At 46.3% G+C, this 26,075-nt stretch overlaps 1 protein-coding gene across 1 annotated transcript; it reads right to left on the reverse strand.

Annotated features, from left to right (window-relative positions):
* Positions 1–492: 492 nt before the first annotated feature.
* LOC141073902 (uncharacterized) lies at positions 493–19,269 on the reverse strand. The gene is made up of 7 exons (XM_073561442.1): positions 19,208–19,269; positions 12,770–12,919; positions 12,461–12,640; positions 12,255–12,378; positions 12,074–12,171; positions 11,785–11,875; positions 493–2,215 (listed from the first exon to the last, which is right to left on the reverse strand). Exons 2-7 carry the CDS (start codon positions 12,845–12,847, stop codon positions 690–692), a joined length of 2,097 nt encoding a protein of 698 aa, XP_073417543.1. The 5' UTR covers positions 12,848–12,919; positions 19,208–19,269; the 3' UTR covers positions 493–689.
* Between the last annotated feature and the right edge of the window lie 6,806 nt (positions 19,270–26,075).

Genomic DNA, 26,075 nt, shown 5'->3' on the forward strand with positions numbered 1-26,075 from the left:
ATGGAGACGCGACGGGTATCGGAAAATGGTGCAATTCTTTTATACTTTACCTAATAAAGAGGAGTTATTTTTACTGATACAGTGGGTATGGAAAGTATTCAGACCCCTTTAAATGTTTAAATTGTTTCATTGCAGCCATTTGGTAAATTCAAATTCATACTATCTATTCCTGACACTGGAGTGGATTATAAACTTCCGAAGTATATAGTTTGAGGTCTGGGATCTGCCAATATGTGGCTAGTGTTCTGACTGTTTCGAATAACATGATACATGATTTAAGTTTTTTTCGTTTAGTCTCGCTTGAATATAGGTCAATATTAAATAGTCTCTTGATGAGTCGTCTTTGGCGAGGACGATGAAACCCGTAGAAATGAGAGGCTTGGAGAGTGAGTGTGTAAACGTCACCTCACCCTATATACTGAGATGTGGAATATATGTTTTTTATATCAGTCACTTTCCGACGAATCTTCAGGGGGTGAATTATGGGTATAGTTTTAAATTTGGAATTAATAAGGTTGAGTTTTATTCTTTTGTCAGCAAACATTAGGAATGACAAGAGACAAACCATTTAAGAAGATTCAATTTTGGTTAAAACTATTCCAACATTATGAACATGAAAAAGTCGTCTTCCCATTGTGACGTCTCTGATGTTTTTTAACAGTTGATTTCCAAGTAAAATATTTCCCACATTAAGAAAATGAAAATGGCCTCTCCTCTGCGGAACTGCTCTGATGGCGATCAAGAAGCACTTTCTGGTTAAAATATTTCCCACATTCTGAAGAGGAAGAAGGCTTCTCCCCTGTGTGACTTCTCTGGTGCTTATCACAATCTGATTTATTGCTTAAACATTTTCCACATTCTGAACATGAAAAAGGTTTCTCCCTTGTGTGAGTTCTCTGGTGGGAAACAAAATTTGATTTCTGCGCAAAACATTTCCCACATTCTAAACATGAAAAAGGCTTCTCTCCTGTGTGGATTCTCTGGTGCTGAACACAATATGATTTATTATTAAAACATTTCCCACATTCTGAACAGGAAAAAGGCTTCTCCCCTGTGTGAGTTCTCTGGTGGGTAACAAAATTTGATTTCTGTGCAAAACATTTCCCACATTCTAAACATGAAAAAGGCTTCTCTCCTGTGTGGATTCTCTGGTGCTTAACAAAATCTGATTTCTTGTTAAAACATTTCCCACATTCTGAACAGGAAAAAGGCTTCTCCCCTGTGTGAGTTCGCTGGTGGATAACAAAACTTGATTTCTGCGCAAAAAATTTCCCACATTCTAAACAAGAAAAAGCCTTCTCTCCTGTGTGAGTTCTCTGGTGCTGAACACAATATGATTTATTATTAAAACATTTCCCACATTCTGAACAGGAAAAAGGCTTCTCCCCGGTGTGAGTTCTCTGGTGGGTAACAAGCTGTAATTTCTGTGCAAAACATTTCCCACATTCTGAACAGGAAAAAGGCTTCTCCCCTGTGTGAGTTCTCTGGTGGGTAACAAACTGTGATTTCTGTGCAAAATATTTCCCACATTCTAAACAGGAAAAGAGTTTCTCCCCTGTGTGAGTTCTTTGGTGGGTAACAAAATATGATTTATGTGCAAAACATCTCCCACATTCTGAACATGAAAAAGGTTTCTCCCCAGTGTGAGTTCTCTGGTGCATAACACAATCTGATTTATTCCTAAAACATTTCCCACATTCTGAACAGGAAAAAGGCTTCTCCCCTGTGTGAGCTCTCTGGTGTCTAACAAAATTTGATTTACGTTCAAAACATTTCCCACATTCTGAACAGGAAAAAGGCTTCTCCCCTGTGTGAGTTCTCTGGTGTCTAACAAAATATGATTTCTGTGCAAAATTTTTGCCACATTCTGAACATGAAAAAGGCTTCTCCCCTGTGTGAATTCTCAGGTGAGTAACAAAACGTGATTTCCATGTAAAATATTTCCCACATTCTGAACATGAAAATGACTTCTTTGCTTTAGGAGCAGTTTGTTTTTTAATGTCTCTTTTGTGACTTTGATTTTCTTTAGTAGTCGGTATTGAATCAGAAGATGTGACCTGTTTCATAGGATCAGATAACAGATCTTTGCTGTGAATGGATGATGATATATCTGGAGTAACAGCAATCAATTCAGTTGTATCTTGTAGGATCTCAAGATCATCAGATTTAAAAGTTGAAGATGTCAGCTGTCCCTCTGATCTCCTGGTACAGTCATCTGCTAAGATAAAAAACAATTATTATTTATTAATAAAATATCCTTGAGTTTTATAATTTTGAACATTTATACTTAGCTTGCCATTTTTATGGACAGTTTATGTAAAAGCTTTAATTATTTACCAAGACAATGACAGTTCACAGTCTAATAGAAAACCTTGTTGGATGAACCAGTAGTGTGTGGTGTTCAACTGTTTGTTTATTCCACCTCCCAAATATCAAATAAAAAAAAAAAAATCAATGTTATGTAGGTGAAAATAATACCAATTCTCATCTCACAAAAACAAGTCCCCACTCAGGTCCATCATCTGTCAATGGAAAAACAGAGGTTCCCACACTATTAGTGGCTCAAAGGCTGTTGAAAAGCAACAAGGTTTCTATAAACCAATCCAGCAAAATCCGCTCTCACTTCGGAGTCTTGCAGTGTGTGCAAACAACATTTAGTATCCCTGTATAGCAATACTATAGTGAGAAGAACCCACTTAATTTGCGGTGTCTCCTGGAGAACAATCTGGGCACTATGTGCTGGGTAAGAAAATGACAAATGTGTAATTTTCACTCTCCAACATCCACTGCGTGTTAATTTCTGATAAGTGGCTGTGGAGTCAAAATATTCACTCCTCCTAAGGATTATAACCCTCAGTGAATTAATTTATAAAATGGAATCACTTTATGGGGATTTCTACTATTCTGGTTTTCTGTCATTTAGTTACATTAGGGTTTCTGCATATGGTGTGTCCAATCTCATCTGGGATCTGTTCCTGCTGTCCAGCTGGAGTAATCTGCTCCCTACTTCAGCCAATTGGAAAGTACCACACCCTACTAAAGCGCAAAGCACATGGCCGGAATCCGCCAGATACAGCGCTGTTCTCCTCTGGTTCAGTCCTCTGTGCTCAGCTTGCGGCTTGTGTATTTGTTTCCTGCTGTGACCGTGGCCCGTTTACTGACTACTCTTGTGTCTTCTGATTCTGTATTCTGTCCTTCTGGTTCTGACCCAGCTACCTGACTATTCTTCTCGCCATCTAACACCACAGAATAGCAGGTGACACCATGGTCCAAGCCTTGGGGTCCCAGTGTATGTCCAGATTCCATGTAAGGGTGTTATAGGGCGGTGAGCAAGGCAATCCTTGGGATATGGAAAGCAGAGAAGATAGCGCCAAGCATGTTCATGGTGGACATCTTTTGAGCTGCCAGGTGACCATGAACAGTGCTCCCAATACATTGTGTCTGCAAACTATTCCAGCAAGATCTGCATTCAAATAGCTAAATGGCGCTCCTTCCCTTCTGAACACTGCCATGTGCCCAGACAGTAGTGTACAACCGTATGTAGGGTATAGTGCGAAGCTGGAAAATAATTTCTAAGATCCATTTGTTTTCTATTATCCTTTGTGAAGAATTCCAAATTTACCACCACATAAAGTGACACACGTCAGATATTAATAATGGGGCCTGATTAGGAACTACTGAGATGATCAAACTCCACAGTCTCCATCAGTAATAAATGAGTAACTAGTGGTGAAACCTCTCTGGTGTAATTAGAGTATGGGTCTCGGAGACTTCACAATCTATACTATCCTAAGCTCCAATAATATTTTCTGTCAGATGAGTTTCAAGAAGAAATATTAGGCATTTAAAGAGAACTGTGTATAAGGCCGGTTTCACACGTCCTGATATTTCCGGTACCGGAGATGTCCATGTGTGTAATACTTGTGGCACATGTGTGACAACCGTGTGCCACCCGTGTACAGCATCAGTACCACATGGATGGCCGGCAGGGAAGAAGCGGTACAGTAAGTGCTGTTCCCCGGTGGCGGGTGCTGAAGACGCTCTCATCATTCTCCTCTGCTCTGCCGGCGGGTAGAATGATGAGAGTTATATTAAAGTGAGAATGATGACAGCAGGTGGGGGCTTTTGGGACTATTACGCCCATCAACCTACACCTGCTGCTAAGTACAGTGACATCAGGAGTGGATGACTGGAGTATTCCTCACCCACCGCCTGCGCTATAACTAAATAAATGAATGAAAATACCGGCGTGGGTTCCCCTGTATTTTCTATAACCTGTCTGGCAAAACTCACAACTGGGGGCTGCAATCCTCAGCTGTCAACTTCAGCAAGGCTGGTTATCAAGAATAGAGGGGTCCCCACACTGTTTTTTTTAATTATTTAAATAAATTATTTAAAAAACGGTGTGGCGTTCCCCTCCATTTTTGACAACCAGCCTTGCTAAAGCTGACAACTGGGAGGCTGGTATTCTCAGGCTTGTAAGGGGCCATGGATATTGACCCCCCCAGCCTAAAAATAACAGCCCGCAGCTGCCCAGAAAAGGCATCTATTAGATGCGCCAATTCTGGCGCTTTGCCCGACTCTTCCCACTTAGGTGTTGGTGAGTATAACTGTGTTTGTTATTTTTGAAAAAGGAAAACTGTTTTGTTTTATTTCTAATAAAAGACTTTATTCTGGCTGTGTCTTTATTTACCATGTAACTTTGGGGTTCGTAATGGATAGACACCTTTCCATAACCAAGCCGTGGGCTTGATGTCACCTGACAACAAAAGGGTGACATCAACTCCACAAATATACAAATATGAACCCCACTTGCCACCGCTACAGGACAAGTGGGAAGACCCAGGAGAAGCGTCGGAATTGGCGCATCTAATAGACGTGTCTTTTCTGGGCAGCTGCAGGCAGGTTACTGTTGAATCTATATTTGTAGTTTTCAGTTAATGAGATTCTCGTGCATCAGGGTGGGGTTGTGGGAGTGGCTGTGGGTTGGGCTGTGGGCGGGGCTTTATGTGGTGCTCTGTGTACATATTCATCTGTATTGGCTTATGACACTAATTCCTTCAGTGACCTGCCCCCTATTTTACATAAAAAATTACATCCAGAAAAATGGCGCCTGCACAGTACCATCTATAAGTAAGAGATAGATGCTACTGGACAGGTGCCGCCAGTGTCATTTGTAAATTTTTATTTTCTAAGCCTCACAATAGCCACAATATTATAGGCATTGTCAAGAATAATATCAACATTATTATATGCATTATGTAATAATGGGGGCAGGTCAGTGAGGGGTCAGTAACCTGTCATAAGCCAATACAGATGCATATGTAATCAGCACACCTCATAAAGCCCCGCCCACAGCCCCACCCACAGCCCCACCCCAGAACACGAGAATTTCATTAACTGAAAACTACTAATACAGATTAAACAACAACCACAAGATGGATTTCATCACCAGGTATCATTGTAATCGGTATAACGGCGCTGACCTGACAGTGTCTGGAGGTTACTGAGCACAATCCTGCTGACAGGTTCCCTTTAAATTTAGATCTTAGACATTTGGAAGAGGCAATGGAGAGATTTTTTTCAAGACTATCAGGGAGTTACAGACTCACATTAGGCAGGAAGGCCAATCCCACCACAATCAAACTATCATACAGAATGAACAGGTTAAAAAAAGACGTAGAATAAAAAATTATGTTATATCCCCAACAGCAACGTATGTACGAGGGGAGAACACTAAACCGGAGCTGCCCTCATTTATGGTGGACCATTGGAGCCACTATGAGTCCTGACCGGAAGAGTAGAGAAAGTATTAGCGCCCCCATTTCAGGAGAGATTGTGCAGTAATCTGAATTCCTTAGGATGGAAAACATAATGGAATTCATGACGTTTAGTAAATCTATGACACCAGGGCTGGAGCCAACACATCTCCTGCAGGCGGGAATAAATGTATATTACAGCCCTCAGCCACGCACAGCTTAGAGATCCATCATAGCACAGGTGGAATGTTTGTCCTGTAGTTTATCACAATCCTCCTTGAAGTTAGTTGCTTTTAAAAGAAATTGAAATTTCAGGCTAAAGGGAAACTCTGTTATTGTACAGAAAATTCACACTTGCCATATTTTTTGGACCATAAGACGCACCTAGGTTTTAGAGGAGAAAATTAGGAAAAACAAATTGAAGCAAAAAATGTGGTCAATTCTGTACTTAATATCCCCTATCCTGGTATATATGGTCCCCTCATAACCATTCTGATACACATGGCCCCCTCATCCCTACCCTGGTATGCAAGGCCACCTCATCCCTATCCTGGCATGCATGGATCCCTCATCGCTATCCTGGTATGACTGGCCCCATCCCCATCCTGGTATGCATGTATCCCTCATCCCTATCCTGGTATGCATGGTCCTATCCCCATCCTGGTATGCAGGGCCCCCCATCTAATCCTAGTATGCATGCCACCTCATCTCTATCCTGGTATGCATGGCCCCATCATCCCTATCCTGGTATGCAGGGCCCCCATCTCATCCTGGTATGCAGGGCCCCCATCTTGTCCTAGTATACATGGTCCCATCCCTATCCTGGTATGCAGGGTCCCCTATCTCGTCCTGGTATGCATGGTCCCATCAGCCCTATCCTGGTATGCATGGCCCCATCCTTATCCTGGTATGCATGGTCCCATCAGCCCTATCCTGGTATGCATGGCCCTGTAGGAGGAAGGACCAGAACAATAAAGGCAACAGTGTCTGTGGGCCGTAACCATTGGGACTGCCACTAGGGTGGCAGGGGGATAGAGAACCTGACCGGGACAGACCTGTGACCTCTGCTGCAAAGGGCGGGTCTGATATAAAAAGGGGGGTGCACCGGAACCTGGGGTTTCTGGCGGAAAGACAGGAGGTGCAGCAGAGGAAAGTTTGCTCCCTCCCAGTGGTTAACACTACTGACGACAGACTGCGCTAGAGTGCGCACCCCCCAACATCCAGCAACAGCACCAGTGACCGCTTCCCGCTGCCGGACGCCGACCCTACGTGACCGCAGGCAGGAAGCGCTGACCGTACTGTGCAACGCTTGACAGCAGACAGTGTAGAGCTCACGGCTCCCGTCGGAGACTTTGACTTTACATCCGCGGCTGCGGCCTTGATACCAGAACCCTCCGCCTCATCCGCCGAAACAACAGCCACCGGTACCTGGACACACAGCAGCCCACCAAAAGGTCCCGGACTCTTCTTCACCGCTAAGAGAGAGTGCCTCCGGTTCATCCAGGACCGCTTCCTCAATGTGACGCGCCGTCTGCGGCGCCATCGTGGAATCTTTCAACCACCTCCCTTCGGACGACAGAGTCTGATAAGTTGAACCCTACCGTTTTTTCCTCTCCTGTCGTTAGCAATTCTTTTTTCGTTGTTACCATTGTTGACAGGTGAAGTCAAGCTGTCACTGCATAATACTGAACTTCCACATATTTGTCCGCACAATACTTCTGTGCATCTTGTATATATTAACTCCCTGCGTGGAGAAAGCGTTGTTATCTTTTTCTCTGGTTATAAAAAGACACCCGTTAACACTTGCTCTGCCCCCTGCTCGTCACAGCATCCAACACACCTGCTGGTAACCTACAGCCCCATCTCGTCCTGGTATGCAGGGTCCCATACTTATAAGTGGCCCCCACCCCCATTCCTATCCTGGTATGCATGGCCCTATCAGAAAACATTAAAAAAACAAACCATTACACTTACCTACCCGGTGCTCCCTTGCAGCCTCTTGCTACGGTGCCAGCAACTGCTTTATGCTTGTAAGCAGCGCTGGGAACAGTGCGTATTCATGAATATTCATTTCTCTTAAGTAGCGGCACATGTGACCACCGGTAGCAGCAGGAAGCTAGTTGCTGACACTGCGCGCTACTGAAGAGCAATGAATATACACTGCCCTTTGAGTGCACAGTCCTGGCAGCTGTGCTCTGCTTGTGAGCAGCGCATGATGTCTCTGCCAAGTGCTGCTTACAAGCATATAGCAGTTGCTATCATCGAAGCAGGACGCTGTGAGGAAGCGCGGGGTAGGTAAGTGTAATGGTTTGCATTTTTAATGTTTTCTAATGGGGCCATGTGTTATGATTAGGTAACTGAGCAGGATAGCTGGGGAATAGGCTAGGCAACCAGATAACCAGAAAGGTTGGTAACTAAGCAGATTGCAGACCCCTAAACTGACAACACAACTAGAATTAGCCATGGGATGTACCTACGATGCCTCGGCACAGTCAAAGAATTAACTAAGCCTAAAGCAAGAAAGGGGAAAGCTAAACTGCCCCAGAGTATTACCCCAAAGGAATAGATAGCCCCTGAACATATATTGCAGATGAGACAAGATGAGGCACAAAACACAGGTAGAAAATAGAGTAAGCAAATGATGGGGCCCAAACTGTCTAGATAGAACAGGACAGGAAAGATACTGTCTGCAATCATGCAAAAACCCTAAGAAAAATCCAACACGTATGATATGCAAAAATACTGAGGCCACACGACTTGTCCCCCACTAGATCAGAATTCTGGTGTGAACTGGAAGCAAAACAAAAGATACTGACATAGCAGGGGATTAGCAATACTGAACACACTGATATGAGCTGTGGCATATGGAACAGGGTCCTGTTATGAATGGGTCACCGAGGAGGAAAACTAAACAAGCTAAGTCACAGAAAGCCAGAGAGGTTGGTAACAATGCAGATTGCAGACCCCTGATCCTAACCACACAACTAGCAGCAGCCGTGGAGTGTTCCTACGATGAATCTAGATGCCTCGTCACAGCCGGAGGACTAAATAAGCCTAAAGCAAGAAAAGGGGAAAACTAACTGACCCAGAGCAGACCCCAAAGGAATAGACAGCCCCCATGTCATGGTCACGTGTCTCTGGGCACACAGCGGTTACCGCAAGGTGAACCCATAACACACGTGACCCTGGATACACCGCCTCCAGTGGGGCGCATTTAAATAATAAAACGTGCAGGTGGATACGCCGCCTCCACCTGGCGAATTTAGGTATTACACGTTATACAATAATCAAATAATAAAGGGGGAACCTGGGTAACTTTAACAATGGTGGGCCCTGCGATAGGGAATGGGGGACGTGGAGACCTCCTAAGCTCCCCTGAGCCAGTGTCCCTGCACTCCTTACGTTCCCTATACAGGCTCCGCACCTGTCGCCGTACGCGAACCTTAACCCCTTGCTCGCCCTCAACCTAAACCCTCACTAGGGAATAGGTCGGTGCGGAGACTAATCCCACCACTGCACTAATAACACACATGAGGAAAGAGACAATACAGGGGAAACACCACTTAGCTTTGCTCTGTTGCGTACGCTCCTAGCAACAAAGCCCACCACCTGTGTGCATCTTCTCCTCCACCTGGATCCATAACCATAACAGGATCCTTCACCTTAGTGCAGCCTTGGTGCAGAGTCCACCACCAGTTGCTGCTGCTTAGTAACAGAGTCCCAAAGATGAGTTCAGCTTCTGACACGAAGTCAAGCATGCTTGAGTCCAGCTCAGCAGCCAAGTCCCACATGGTGAGTGCCACTCTCCATAGTCGCCACTCCACCAGTCCATGCAGACACTTCCCGCTGACACCATCACTGCGACCCCACCACGCCATGCCAGCCCTTCGTCCAGACACCATAGCTGACACGCTTCCCCCCTGGCTAAGCTGCACAGGACTCCTCCTCAGCTCCATCCTTCCACCAGGCTCTCACCAACTCAGAATCCATGAATGAATATCACCAGCAGTGATTGCACACCCTGAGACTCATTTATAGAGCCCCACACCTGAACCATAATTATGTGCACATTAAACCCAAAGTGCAATACCACTAACCACCACCGGGGACAGTCAAGTCACTTGGCACTTGCCAAAGTAAAAAAAGTTCACCCTGTGCAATTTAAAACTGTCAGATCAAATTCAGATCATGACACCCCACACATGTATTGACAGTGAAACAAGATGAAAACACAAACACAGGCAGGAAAATAGGCTGAGCAAACGATGGGGCCCAAACTAACTAGAAAGGACAGGAAAGGAAAGACACTGTCTGCAATCTGCCCAAAAAACCCTACAAAAATAATGTCCAACACTTCTGATAACAAAATTAACCATGAAGTCACTAGACTTCTCCCACTATATCAGCACTCTGAAATATTCTGAGACAGAGCAAAAAAGAGGCCAATCTAATAAGGGACAAAAAGCAAATTGGCAAACACAGATAAATAAGAGTGGAAATTCAGCACAGCCCCAGCTGGGGCTGGCTGACCACACAAGAAACTGAATAGACCAACAAAATCAAGTGTGAACATTAGCAGAAACACTTAGCTTGAGATGACTGGAACAGAGCTGAAAACCAAGACCTGAAAAGCCAGAAGGAATCACCAGCACCAGAATAGGGCGTCGGCTGTCTTAAATCCAGTCTGAGATTCCAGAGATCCAATCGTTATCCTCATCATCAGGTGGCAGATCTCTACTAATTAAATCAACCTCACTATCTCCTGTTACCACCAGAGGGAGCCCGGAAGGAGAACTCACAACTGGTAGACCAGAAAATGAGTTCACAACAGGGTCCAGCACAGGTCCCCGCAGGGAACAAGGCTGAACTAACACCCGCAAAGCAGAAATCAGAGAAAGGCAAAAACTGGATCAAATGCAAAAAGATTCCAGCAAACAAATGACTTATCTGAACGATGCAGGACCAAGCAGGGGGCAGGCAGACTTCCAAATGCACAGGAAGAAGCCAAATCACCAGCAACAATTGAGGGAAGGTTGCTCACTTAAATCTTCCCAGTCTGTAACACCTGACCTCCAATCATCATCTTCAGGTGATTGACTTTTGTCAACCCGACCAGCTCCATTACCTGCAGCAACCACCAGAGGGAGCCCAAACTCAGAAGCCAGGTCACAAGTGTTCACAACAGCCATGCATACCAGGATGGGGATGGGGGTGTGGGCCAATTATAAGGATGGGGCCATGCATACGACCGGGTTTGGGGGGGGTAATCAGATCAAGACACTATTAGTAAAGAGAAATGAATATTCATTGTCCTCCAAGCCCATGGACGTGGAATGCAGTGAATATTAATTTCTCTTTAGCAGCGGGAACACGAGTTAGCCGCAGCCATCGGCTCCAGCCTCCTGTGACCATCTGCCGTTCAACCACCTTCCCACCACATCCAGAGCCGGTACATCAGACTATAAGACGCACCCCCCCATTTTCCTCAAGCGTCTTATAGTCCTAAAACTACGGTAGTTTTAACACAAATTGAAAAGTGGGGATAAAGTGAAATTAGTTATTGTACAAAAATTCACACTTGGCCTCACTGCACATCATAAAAGCAAAGTTTGACCAGAAAGACTGGACCTGATCATGAGACATTCAGCAGCACAGAAGGGAGAGAAAATTCATCCAATAAGATCTCAGGGATCTAGGAAGCCAACAGCATCATTACCCTCTGCTTTCTCTTTCAGGCCCAGCATAATATTTTTCTTCAAGTGATTTTCTAACCTTTCAGCGCATTCTGCATAGGCTGTCATTTGACTTCCAGGGGGTAGGTGGAATCTCCAGGTTGTAAGTTCTATAGAAAAGGGCTTTCAATGCCCAAAGTCATTTGAACAGTTTTGGGTGGAGGAAAATGTTGTGGTCTAGAGGCAAAATGGTGATCATGGTAATACGGCCGGACTACACCACCGATAAAGCAGCCACAGCCGGTGACTGAGAGGAATCTGTGACTTCTCTGCATTCAGTGGTTACTACTCACCTGGGTAGTCATATGTGGGAATCTCCTCTTTACACCACTCATCATCCCTCACATATGTCTCTGTAGTATTAATATGGGTCAGATCTTCACCCTGAAACAAATATTGTAAAAGTCACAGACAGATGGAGAAGTCCCATCTATGATCAGCTCTAATCCTGCCATCTCCACCGTTCTCATTACACAAGTATAAAACATATAATACTGGGGGATAAAACAAGACTGAGCACAAGACCTTCACAGCCGTCTACACATCATAGGGGAGATCTCCTGACACCTTCTCTCCATCTACCTGATGATCCTGAGGAGCACTGGGATCTTCTTGGTTACAGTCCTGTGGAAGAAGAGGACGGGGACATCTCTCTGGTGTTGTCCTCTTACTGGATAGATCTGGAGGAAACACATACAGGGACTGAATTCATTCTCTACATACAGATAATTATAGGCCGTGTGTATTTAGTCCTGTCTATTACCTGGAGATGTGAGGGGCTGGGGAACCTCCATTATGACGTTCTTGTACAGATCTCTGTGTCCTTCTAAATACTCCCACTCCTCCATGGAGAAATAGACAGCGACATCCTGACACCTTATAGGAACCTGACACATACAATGATACCGTCATCCCCCGATCCCTTCATAGTGTTACTGTATAATGTCCCAGCATTCCCAGCAGTGTCACCTCTCCAGTCAGCAGCTCAATCATCTTGTAGGTGAGTTCTAGGATCTTCTGGTCATTGATGTCCTCATGGATCAGGGGGTGAGGTGGAGGCCCCGTGATTGGGCTCAGGGGTCTTCCCCATCCCTCAGACACAGGGTCCTGACAGCGATCACTAGAGGTCTTCTTCACCACTGTGTAATCCTGGTTATGGAGAGACACATTAATAAATCTCACTACAGACATTTCCAGAGTCCTCACCTCTCCAGTTCTGTCCATCTGTTATTCCCATAGATAAGAATGATGTAATGTGACGTCATCAGAATCTCTCACCTCTCCAGTGAGACGGAAGAGGATCTCTAGGGTGAGGTGTAATATCCTCTCCGCCATCTTGTCTCTGTCCATATCCATCCTTGATGGGTAAAGCAGGAAAATTCTCTTTTGTAGAAGATCTTCACTGAGAGGATCCGATATTGTAGAGACCTGAATGAGAAGAAGATGATCCGATGTAACACCATAAGAATTCTGTGTAATAATACAATTACTGGAGATAATAAGGGAAACATATGAGGAGATTTATTATCTTACAGGGTTTAGTTTTCTCCCCTGACATCTACTAATAAAACCTATATATTTAGGCCACAGACAACAAGCAGTTTCCTCCTCGGAGTCGGCAGCTGAACACGTTCCTCATAGACTCATCTTCCATAACGCTAATTCTCGTCTCATTACCGACACTGGAATCGGCATTAGCAATACTGCAGGAGAGATTCATTACACGCGACATGAGAAATAACTCCTTCATGATGAGGACGACATCTTCATCTTCTACTGCGGCTCTAGAGACAGGTTTGGCCAGAGTCGGTCACTGCCTCCATCCCCACCGGCCGTCTATATGAAGGTTTCCCGTCTTCCCCGCACTGGAATCTTCTATCACGTTAGATCTCAGCTCTGAGTCACACACAGAAGTTTGAGGCTTTTAGAAAAGATTTTTTGTTTCCACAATCACAATGGACAGAAATGATCTGACCCCAAAGTCTCCATGTACAGTGATTTATGGGGATTATTTCTGGCCTTAGACTTTCCCATATTACAAGATGGATGTGAAGACTTTTCTGCCCAATGATGATATAACTATTCTAGGAGTGACGCCTTTATAACCAGATAATAGTATGTTTGCAGCTTGCAGAGCACAGCGGCTCCTTCTTCAGGCGGCTCCAACAATCCAGTCTCTCTCAGCACTGACAGCTTCTATGGCTGCTCTGGGGAGAAAACTGCCTTTTGTGGTAAAATGTAATTATTTTTTCCTCATCGCCCAATGGTGTAAAATTCTGGGAGAAAGATGAGTAATTGAGAGGTGGCGGGTGTAACATGGCGCCTCTTATTGGGGGCTCTAATAATGTGACATGGCCCCTAACACCATAAGAGCAGACTCTGCCCGGTCAGACGGCGCTCCTTCCCTCCTGAGGAGTGTCCGGCCCCTTATGGGGTATCGGCACTCAGGGGAAATTGTGGAACAAGTGGTTTCTGTTTTCTCCTCTTCTCCCGTGTGATAATTACAGACTTGGGGACGGAGCGACATTTTAGTGGGAACATTTCATTCCTCCGCTCAACGTTACATAATTCTGTCACCCCCTGAGGGTTAATAATCCTCCCTGCCCCCTAGAGGAGCCCCCAGAGGTGGAGGGGGTAACATGGGGCCACTTGTGGGGTCTCTGCTGTTCTGGTGTCAGAGCTCTTCACACGTCACACGGCGTCCGCCGTCTATCCCAGCCACAATGGCGCCCCTTCCCTCCCGAGCCTGTGGGGTATCGGCACTCAGGAGACACGGCGCACTGTGCGGCCTCAGCGCTCCTGTCACCTTTAGGACAATGATACATTTGGGGGAAAGTCACATTTCTGTGAGGAAAACAGGAAAATTGTCATTTCTTCCTTCCACATTGCTGAAATTCCTGTCACACTGTCCGAATTCAGATATTGTCCTGTCAGAAAGGAGAAGACAGGGAGCGAAAGGGTTAATAGGACTCACAGGAGGAACCAGCCCAGAAAGCAGAAGGTCCAGGAGTGTCCGCCACATATATGACTGCTCTGTGCACAGGACCTGTGATGAGGTCACAGGAGGGGAGGAGTCAGGGGTCACATGATCAGGGGCCTCAGTGTGTGCAGGACTCTGCTGTGCTGGTTGTCATGGTGCTGGATGAGGGGAAGTTTATGTGTGGGGTCAGGAGGGGTTTACAGGGTGGATGTAGCAGAGCCGTGTGTGTGCGAGGTGTACGGAGCGGAGCCTCGTGTGTACGAAGCGGAGCCGCGTGTGTACGAGGTGTACGGAGCGGAGCCGCGTGTGTACGAGGTGTACGGAGCGGAGCCGCGTGTGTACGAGGTGTACGGAGCGGAGCCGCGTGTGTACGAGGTGTACGGAGCGGAGCCTCGTGTGTACGAAGCGGAGCCGCGTGTGTACGAGGTGTACGGAGCGGAGCCGCGTGTGTACGAGGTGTACGGAGCGGAGCCGCGTGTGTACGAGGTGTACTGAGCGGAGCCGCGTGTGTACAAGGTGTACGGAGCGGAGCCGCGTGTGTACGAGGTGTACGGAGCGGAGCCGCGTGTGTACGAGGTGTACGGAGCAGAGCCGCGTGTGTACGAGGTGTACGGAGCGGAGCCGTGTGTGCGAGGTGTACGGAGCGGAGCCGCGTGTGTACGAGGTGTACGGAGCGGAGCCGCGTGTGTACGAGGTGTACGGAGCGGAGCCGCGTGTGTACGAGGTGTACGGAGCGGAGCCGCGTGTGTACGAGGTGTACGGAGCGGAGCCTCGTGTGTACGAGGTGTACGGAGCGGAGCCGCGTGTGTACGAGGTGTACGGAGCGGAGCCGCGTGTGTACGAGGTGTACGGAGCGGAGCCGCGTGTGTACGAGGTGTACGGAGCGGAGCCGCGTGTGTACGAGGTGTACGGAGCGGAGCCTCGTGTGTACGAAGCGGAGCCGCGTGTGTACGAGGTGTACGGAGCGGAGCCGCGTGTGTACGAGGTGTACGGAGCGGAGCCGCGTGTGTACGAGGTGTACGGAGCGGAGCCGCGTGTGTACGAGGTGTACGGAGCGGAGCCGCGTGTGTACGAGGTGTACGGAGCGGAGCCGCGTGTGTACGAGGTGTACGGAGCGGAGCCGCGTGTGTACGAGGTGTACGGAGCAGAGCCGCGTGTGTACGAGGTGTACGGAGCGGAGCCGTGTGTGCGAGGTGTACGGAGCGGAGCCGCGTGTGTACGAGGTGTACGGAGCGGAGCCGCGTGTGTACGAGGTGTACGGAGCGGAGCCGCGTGTGTACGAGGTGTACGGAGCGGAGCCGCGTGTGTACGAGGTGTACGGAGCGGAGCCGCGTGTGTACGAGGTGTACGGAGCGGAGCCGCGTGTGTACGAGGTGTACGGAGCGGAGCCGCGTGTGTACGAGGTGTACGGAGCGGAGCCGCGTGTGTACGAGGTGTACGGAGCGGAGCCGCGTGTGTACGAGGTGTACGGAGCGGAGCCGCGTGTGTACGAGGTGTACGGAGCGGAGCCGCGTGTGTACGAGGTGTACGGAGCGGAGCCGCGTGTGTACGAGGTGTACGGAGCGGAGCCGCGTGTGTACGAGGTGTACGGAGCGGAGCCGCGTGTGTACGAGGTGTACGGAGCGGAGCTGTGTGTGTAGGTAAGCCTGGCTGATGGTGCAGTGGGTCCATATCCACCAATGTTACACCAAGTAACTGTACACACCTCACAACTTTTGAAGCACAGATAGAGGCACAGAGCATGCGGCACGCATAGCAGCAAATTTTGGCCTCACCCTAATCCGCGGCCATTTACCACTGCTTTCTCCCCCAGCAGGAGGAGTTGTCAGAGGGGCGCTGGTAGTGAGGGAAATTCAGCAGACGCCTGAGACTGCAGGGCGTAGACCCAAATCCGGGACACACTAGCGTTTATGAGCGCAGCGACGGCCTGCGCACGGCCGCCGCTAAGCCCCGCCCCTGCCGTGCCCCCGCCGGTAGCTCCGCCCACCGGCGCTGCACGCGCCCTGCGTCCCCCATCTTTATCACAGGGGGCGCAGGCCGTGCGCAGTATGCGTTTGGCGGCGCGTGCGTCCTTTTGACGGTGCGCCAACCTGCGCCAAATGCAACCTGCTGCAGTTTGCTTGCGTCGGCGCACCGTCAAAAAGGCGCATGCGCCGCCAAACGCATACTGTGCACGGCCTGCACCCCCTGTGATAAAGATAGGGGACGCAGGGCGCATGCAGCGTCATGCGCCGGTGGGCGGAGCTACCGGCGGGCGTGTCAGGGGCGGGGCTTAGCGGCGGCCGTGCGCAAGCCGTCGCTGCGCTCATAAACGCTAGTGTGAAACTAGCCTAAGGCCGTGTTCACACATTGTAGAAATACGGTGTTTGTTTTCTGCAGGATCCGCACCATCTCCAATAACGATCTTCTCCCCCTTATTTGATGCGTTCTTGGTGCAGAGGTGAAGCCGCGTTTTTATTGCGCTTTTTAGAGGACAGAAAAGCTTTGATTCTGCACTTAATAAAGTTTCTGCAGTTTTTTTACCTGCGATTTTATTAGAGAGAAAAAAGCCCCAAATCGGCACAGATCAGCCGCGTGCCTTGGGCGCACAGCGGGCGCCTTTTATGGGAAAGTAGCTTTTATTAAGGATTTATTTACATAAATGGGGTAAAGAAAAAGGGGAGAGACAGATTATAAATACCCAGTAATACAGACAAGAACCAAACAACAGCAAAAAAGAGAAATGTAAAGTCATGAAAGAGAGAGGCAGAATAAAGGGGAGAAAGGGTTAAGGAGGAGACTGGGGAAGGAAAAATAGGGTTTGTTAACCCCTTAGAGACCTTGCCCTCTTTCGTTTTTGCGTTTCTGTTTTTCGCTCCCCTTCTTCCCACAGCCATAACTTTTTATGTTTCCGTCAGTATGGCCATGTGAGGGCTTGTTTTTTGCGGGACAAGTTGTGCTTTGGAACGACATCATTGGTTTTACCATATCGTGTACTCAAAAATGGGAAAAAATTCCAAGTGCGGTGAAATTGCAAAAAAAAGTGTAACGCAACAACTTTTTTTGGATTTTCTTTTTACCATTTTCACCAAATGGTAAGACTGCCCTGCCATTATGATTCTCCAGGTCATTACAAGGTCATAGACACCAAACATGTCTCAGTTCTTTTGTATTTAAGTGGTGAAAAAAAAATCCAAAATTTGTTGGGAAAAAACATTGCTCCATTTTCATGATCTCGTGTTGGGTGAGGGCTTATTATTGCCGAGCTGATGTTTTTATTGATCCCATTTTGGTGCAGATACGATCTTTTCATCATCCGTTATTGCATTTTAATTCAATGTCGTGGTGACCAAAAAACCTTAATTCTGGCATTTTGCCTTTTTTTCTCACTACACCGTCTAGTGATCGGGTTGTTCCTTTTTTTATTGATAGATCGGGCGATTCTGAACTCAGCAATACCAAATTTAAGTATGTTTGATTTTTCTATTTTGAATAGGGCGAAAGGGGGGGGGGGATTTGAACTTTTTAAAAACTTTTTTTACTTTTGGCCTGCTTCAATAGTTTCCATGGGAGACTAGAAGCGGCCATAACTCGGTCGGCACTGCTACATGCAGGCGATGATCAGATCTCCTGTATGTAGCAGAATACCTCACTTGAGTTGACGTGTGCTGGGAAAGATGCAAATTAAAATTACACACAAGGGGGCACCACTGACATATAAAAGGGGATCCAACCAGACCTATACAAGATTGATGCCAATTTACAAAGAAGAGAGAAGATATAGGCCACACACTGGGGATCACCCAACATAGGATTTAGCAAAAATTTTAACAATCTTTATTTAGACACACAAACCAAAACACCCAATCATTAAAAACATTAAAATTGGTCACACATGTGACATGAAAATCTAGGCTCAAAATAGAGCCAAACCCTCATGGCTCCACATTCAGTAACTCAATAGAGAACCAAGTGTGTATATAGACAGCAGACCACAATATAAAGGCTATGTACAAAGACTAGTTCATAAGAATGAATGAAGCACATACCATAAATACAAATGGTCACAAAGGAGTTAAACAGCATGTATTGTGCGTACAGATAAAGATGATTTAAACCTTGTAGCAGAGAATATAGATATATGAAATAACTCAATAGAGAACCAAGTGTGTATATAGACAGCAGACCACAATATAAAGGCTATGTACAAAGACTAGTTCATAAGAACGAATGAAGCACATACCATAAATACAAGTGGTCACAAAGGAGTTAAACAGCATGTATTGTGCGTACAGATAAAGATGATTTAAACCTTGTAGCAGAGAATATAGATATATGAAATAACTCAATAGAGAACCAAGTGTGTATATAGACAGCAGACCACAATATAAAGGCTATGTACAAAGACTAGTTCATAAGAATGAATGAAGCACACACCATAAATACAAATGGTCATAAAGGAGTTAAACAGCAGTAAGACAGCATGTATTGTGCATACAAATAATTGATTTGAACCATGTAGCAGAGAATATAATACGCCTGTAAAAAACGTGCTAACAAGCCCAAAAACACTATCCGGCTTTAGTAGCCCCCTAATACAATGATATTAGCAACATCCTAAGAGGTATGCATACTTCCCTAAGATAACTCAAATTGTCACGATTCATCAGGCATGCTGAAATTAGATAGCACAGGCTAACAATAGCCGCCTGCAAACAATACTGAGCTCAGCTTTAAATTAGTCATATAAAAATTACGAGTCAGAGGTGGCGTGGAGCCTGAGCGTCCTGAGCCCCGCCGCGTGTCGCCACCAGTTGTGGCTTCATCAGGGGTACTGACTGTTAGTTGTGTCTTTTATACATCAATTAGATTATTAATCGAGCGCAGCTGCGCTAACACCTACCAAAGAGGCTGTAGGACACATAGGCGGCCAATGATTGCATTGTATAACCCCTGTCCGGGCTGAATTCCATCCAGAGCGCAGGTGCCAGCGTACGTACCCCGAAAGTGACTGGCACGGTATAAGATCTAAGACTGTCTGACTGATTGCGCTTACGCAGGATAACCGCTATTCACAGCTCATTCCAGAGACTTAGAGATCTCTCTGCTGCGTCTGCATTTACAACACAGCTACACATCTAATGACCACAAAGAAAAAAAAAGGTGTCAATATACCGGTGTTGAAATAGTGGAACGATAAGGCCGGGGTCACATTGGCGAGGAATACGGCCGAGTGAGAGGCGCTAAAAGCACGCATTACACACGGACCAATAATTCTCTATGGGGTCCCTCGCACCAGCCGTATATTTCTCATCCATATTCTACGCTCCGTGCCACTCGCAGCATGCTGGGACTGTCAGCGTACTACGGCCGTAATACGCCAATGCAAGTCTATGGGTGCGCAAAAAATACGGATTACACACGGACCACACATGTGACTTGCGAGAAATACGCACCCAGTGTCTTGAAGAAAAGCCGGCAATTCAGTGCGCTATACAGTAAACTCACACTGACAGGTTTAATAAAGAAACGAAAGAATAGATATAAACACATAGAATACATTATATATATATATATATATACACACATGTCATTGTGACACATATACATACCGTATTTTCCGCTTTGTAAGACGCACTTTTTTCCCCAAAATTTTGGGGGAAAACAGGGGTGCGTCTTACAAAGCGGACATGCCTTACCTAGGCTGTGATCGGGGGCGTCCGGCGGTTGCTGGCCGCTGCTGCAGGTGTGTCCGGTGCCGCGTTGTGTGCCCGTTGATGCCCAGGGCTCTGCCAACATTGTGCGACAGGCCAGAGCCCCGGCATTTCCTCGGTTCCCTGTGTGCCGGTAAAAAGATGGCCGCCGGCGCGTGCGCAGATGGGATCTCGGGACCCAGTTCTAGAGAGATGAGATTTGAAATCTCATCTCTCGAGAGCTGGGTCCCGAGATCCCATCTGCGCACGCGCCAGTGGCCATTTTCCCTGGGTTCCCTGTGTGCGCGCGGTGGTGCCTGCAAAAAAATGGCCGCCGCGCGCGCGCAGATGGGATCTCGGGACCCAGTTCTCGAGAGATGAGATTTGAAATCTCATCTCTCGAGAGCTGGGTCCCGAGATCCCATCTGCGCACGCGCCAGTGGCCATTTTCCCTGGGTTCCCTGTGTGCGCGCGGTGGTGCCTGCAAAAAAATGGCCGCCGCGCGCGCGCAGATGGGATCTCGGGACCCAGCTCTCGAGAGATGAGATTTCAGATCTCATCTCTCGAGAACTGGGTCCCGAGATCCCATCTGCGCACGCGCCGGCGGCCATTTTTTTTTTTACCGGCACTTCAGCGCACGTATATAGGGAACCGAGGAAATGCTGGGGCTCTGGTCTGTCGAACAATGTCGGCAGAGCCCCGGGCATCGATGGGCACACAACGCTGCACCGGCCTCCAACCGCCGGACAAGTGGAGAAACCTGACACCAGCACAAGACTCTGAAGCAGCAACGGCACACATCGGAGCCCCCCTCATCTCTGTATGCGGCCTGCAGCATCACTCCACGCCTGCCTCCTCCAGCAGCGAGCCTGGGACCCCGCTACACCGCAGCCACCAACCCCGGTAAGCAATAAGATGCAAGGATTATAAGAGGCACCACCATTTTATTAAAAAATATTTTTTTCTTATTTTTCTCCTCAAAAATTGTGGTGCGTCTTATAATCCGGAGCGTCTTATAAAGCGAAAAATATGGTATATGCATTCTATGTGTCTATATTTATTCTTTGGTTTCTGTTAGAAACCCTGTCATAGGGCTCCATTATATGTCCATTTTGCAAGCCTGCGAGAAAATCTCGCCATACGGATGCCATACGGATTACATATGGATGCTGACATGCGCAAAATACGCAACCACACCTTGATTACGGATGACATACAGAGCACTATTTAGGGGCCATTCATCCGTATTACGCATGTAAAATACTGACCGTATTTTGCGTCGGTAGTGTGACCCCGGCCTAACACACAAAACCCAGATGTCATAAAAAGGTTAAACATTGCATAGCCAATGTCAATAAAATTGTACCGATGTTTTGGTCCAATGTGAACAGGCACCCATGAACCCAGATTTTATATATCTAATCCACAAGATTTCAAATTATACCGATATTTTGGTCCAATGTGAACAGGCACTGGTATACACAGATTTTATATATAGTCAAAAAATAAAAACCTAAGGACCCTATTACACCGATATTTTGGTCCGATGTAAACAGGCGCTAGTATACACAGGTTTTATATACCGTCAAAAGGTCAAAACCTATATTCCCTATTAAACCAGTATTCTGGACCAATGTGAACAGGCGCAGGTATACACAGGTGTTATATCTAATCAACGGTCAAAACCTATGGACCCTATTATATCGGTATTATGGACCAATGTGAACAGGCACTAATATGCACAGGTTTTGTATATAGTTGAAAGGTCAAAACCTATAGACCCTATTATACCAATATGAGCAAGCACTAGTATACATAGATTTTATATATAGTCAAAAGATTAGTCCCTGTTTCATCGGTACTTTGGTCCAATGTGAACAGACACTGGTATACACAGATTTTAATAGTCAGAAAGTCAAAACCTGGGAAAGATGCGGGCTCACCACTTGAGCCGACATCAAAGGGAGAGAAGTTACCTGCACCGTACTAGTCGTGAAGGGGTTAAGTAAAATGGGGAAAAGGGAAAAATTAAAGGGATAGAAAGAAAATGAAAAAGATTGGTCTGCACCGGATAGGCCGGGAAAGGGGTTACGGGACACATGTAATACCTTATATATAAAACATTTAAGAGGCAGGAGGGGAAGAGAAGGAATGGGAAAGACGAGGATAGAAAAGGGGAGAAAGGAAGAACAGCTGTAACCAGGCGGAGAGACGAGAATCTAGAGGAATCCTGACTGTTACACCATGGAGGATACTGACTGTTGGAGTCTGATAGCGCCGCAGTTCTCATGAAATCTGCGCTCTCTGTGGTCTGAAGACCCTGCCGACCTCCGGGGCTTTGATGCATTTTCCCTTTATAGGCTTCTTCTGAAAAAAACGTATTAAGAAAAAAAATGTATGAAGAGAAAACCTCCGTCACATTTATAAGCGCAGAATCAAAGCTTTTCTGTACTAATAAACAAGTGTTAAACGCGGCTTCATATCTGCCAAAAACATCAGATATGGGGGAAAATGCAAAAAAGAAGAAGCGCAGCAAACGCGCAATAATCAGGGAAGATTGTCACTACGTCATCTGGGTCAGACATTTACAGAAGAAAGAACGCAGCATTTACGCTACGTGTGAACACGTCCTCCGCATTACAACTTTATTACATTATTTTATGGGTTTTATAGAGAAAAATATCAATTACGCCATTTTGTTTCTCCTGTAATTTACCGATTCCTGTAAATAATCTGATCGCTGTGTTCTGCGGGTCATTACAGTTATATTGGCACAACTATGTCCGGGTTATTTACTGATTTGTGATGCTTCTTATTTTTAAAAAAACGCATTAAAAATGACATTTTTTTCATTATCAAGTGTTTTTCATTATTATTAGTAATTTTATAGGATGAAAAAAATCTCTTATTCTCCTCTAGAATACAGAAATATCCATTGTACACAGCAGTGTATTTCTATCTGAATACTCTGCCTGTAGTCAGAGCCTGGAATATGAATCAAGTGCACACAATCCTGCAGTCACTTCACCGGAGCTTATGGCTCAGCAGCTTACAGTGCCTGTCAGTAATGTTGAGGCTGTGGGTTCAGGATCTGGGAGTCTAACATTAAAAAATACATTTTTGTAATTGCTTATTATTTTAAATACTTTTATAAGAACAAAAATATATATTTTTCTTCCCCTCAGTATACAGGCACCATAAAAAGCATTCTTATACACAATGTATTGCTATGGATATGTATACTCTGCTTCTGAGTTCATTGCCGGCAATATAGCGGTCAATATGACCAAATTCTCCCATCTCCAGCATTGTGAGCTGTGGCTCACTGGTAAAGCAGCAGCCTGTGGAGACTGAGATGGAAGCTGATACTCCTGGGGAGACCAATCACTGAAGGGAGAGGAAGTGAATCTATAATCTAATGTATGCACTTAGCAGAGAGAAGTGGCCAATCCCTCCGAGCAGGAGGAGCTACAGGAGCAATGAAAATGTCAGAGAGAGGAATATAGAGGTTGGGAGAACAGCTGAGGTGTGACATGACAGTCCAGCTGAATCTGGGATGGTTGGGAGCTATGCAATTGAGATGCTGTTGTGTCATTACCCTATAAAGGCGGTCCATGCTCAGAAATTCTACTAAGATGAGTAGTCAAAATTCCTCCAGAAACTCACTGCCAGTTATTGCAAGCGCTTGATTGCAGTTGTTGCTGCTAAGAGTGGCCCAACCAGTTATAAGGTTTAGGGGCAATCACTTTTTCACACAGGGCCCTGGAGGTTTGGATTTCTTTTTCCCTATATAATAAAGATCTTCGTTAAAAAACTGCATTTTGTGTTATCTTTGGCTAATATTTACATTTGTTTGGTGATCTGATACATGTGTGACAAACATGACAAAGAATAGGAAATGTGTATGCATATGTCTATGTATACATATATACAGTGTGTGTGTATATATATATGGTGATGGTGAGGAGGCAGGGAGGAGTTTGTGTGGAAAATGGAGAAGGCGTGCTAAGTGCTGGCTCACAGGCCACTGCAACGCATAATGGAGCTTGTAGTATTAGAGCGCAGTACGCCGGGGGACAAGAAGTGATTGATAAACATTAGAGCTGCATCTGGCAGGCACCAAGTGATGCTATCTGCCTCATAAAGGTATATATTCCTATAAGAGTATGGATCCATTACTGGCACATAATAGTAAGACTAATGAATACAAAATGAAATTAGGGTAGTGAATAACTGTTTTAATATTTGGTACAGAAACCTTTGTTTGTAATTACAGAGGTCAGACGTTTCCTGTAGTTCTTGACCAAGTTTGCACACACTGCAGCAGGGATTTTGGCCCATACTTCCATACAGATCTTCTCCTAATCCTTCAGGTTTCAGGGCTGTCGCTGGGCAACATTGATTTTAAGCTCCCTCCAAAGATTTTCTGTTGGGTTCAGGATTTGAGACTGGCTAGGCCACTCCAGGACCTTGAAATGCTTCTTAGTTCCTCTTGTGTGTTTTGGGTGATTGCCATGCTGGAAGACCCAGCCACGACCCATTTTCAATGTTCCAACTGAGGGAAGGAGGTGTTTGGCTAAAATCTCTCGATCCTTGACCCATCCATCCTCCCTTAAATACGGTGAAGTCATCTTGTCTGTTTTGCAGAAAGACACCCCTAAAGTATGATGTTCCCCCCCCCACCGTGCTTCATGGTTGGAACGGTGTTCTTGGATTTGCACTCATCCTTCTTCTTCCTCCAAACATGGCGGGTGGTGATGATAGCAAAAAGTTCTATTTTGGTCTTATCTGACCAAGTGACATTCTCCCTTGCCTCCTCTGGATCATCCAGATGGCCATTGGCAAACTTCTAATGGGCCTTGACATATGCTGGTGTGAGTAGCAGGACCTTGCGTGCCCGGAAAGATTTTAATCCATGATGGCATAGTGTGCCTGTAGCTCTATTACTGGCACCCCTGCATGGTGGGATGCCAGCTTACTCACTGCCTCAGACCCTCGGCACAATCCTCAGCGTTCTCCTGCTTCCTGGCTGTGTGAGCGCCGCAGCTCCAAGCGATGCACCTAGTACACACATGCGCGCACTCCCCCATTCTTAAAGGGGCAGAACAAGTATATACTAAATACTCTTAGCTTTTTGCTCAGAGATGTTTAGTATAATTACTACACCTGGAAGATGGCTTCCAGCTAATTGCTGGGAGTCATCCTATATAAAAGACTCCCTCTCCCTTAGGGATTCACCATGCAACATGTAGAATCATTAGTCAGTAAGGTGTACTACTAGTGAGTTATGAGGTCCCCTGGTCCTGGTTTGGCTAGTGTCCTAAACCTGTATTCCTTGCCTCAGTGTGGCCAGTCCTGAATCCGTCATCCCCTGGTCCCAGAGCAGCCAGTGTCTGAAACTCATTCCAGTGTAGCAAGTCCTGTATCCATAGTCCCCTGGATCCAGAAAGGCCATGGCCTGAATCTCATTCCCGGAGCGGCCAGTGCTTGAAGCTTGTCCATGAGTGGCCAGTGCCTGAACATTGTCATCTGGTCTGTGTTCAGCCAAACCCTATTCCAGTATCATAGACCAGAGTGTCTTAACCTTGCCCTAATCAGTGTCAGTAACCGTTCTGTAGAGGTACCAGAACTTACTAGTCTGAAAAGAGACCTATCCCTATTCAGTGTCAGCGAACCTGACCCCTGGGGTCTGCAGCTGCAATATTGGGTTCTGCCCCGGAGGGGTACCTGGCTGCTACCTGCAGGTCAGTCTGTATCCACCAGTGAACACTAGGTAGCTATGCACACTTCCTGAGCAGGCCCGGTCCTGTGATCCCAGCTCTCGTCAGGTCATTGACCCAGTCTTACCATGTAGTTCTGGGCTTTCTGACCTTTCTCAGAATCTTCCTTACTCCACGACACGAGATCTTGCATGTAACCCCAGACCGAAGAA

This window comes from Dendrobates tinctorius, unplaced genomic scaffold (genome assembly GCF_039654945.1).
Source record: "Dendrobates tinctorius isolate UK_male_01 unplaced genomic scaffold, ASM3965494v1 ptg000320l, whole genome shotgun sequence".
Classification (NCBI taxonomy): Eukaryota; Metazoa; Chordata; class Amphibia; order Anura; family Dendrobatidae; genus Dendrobates; species Dendrobates tinctorius.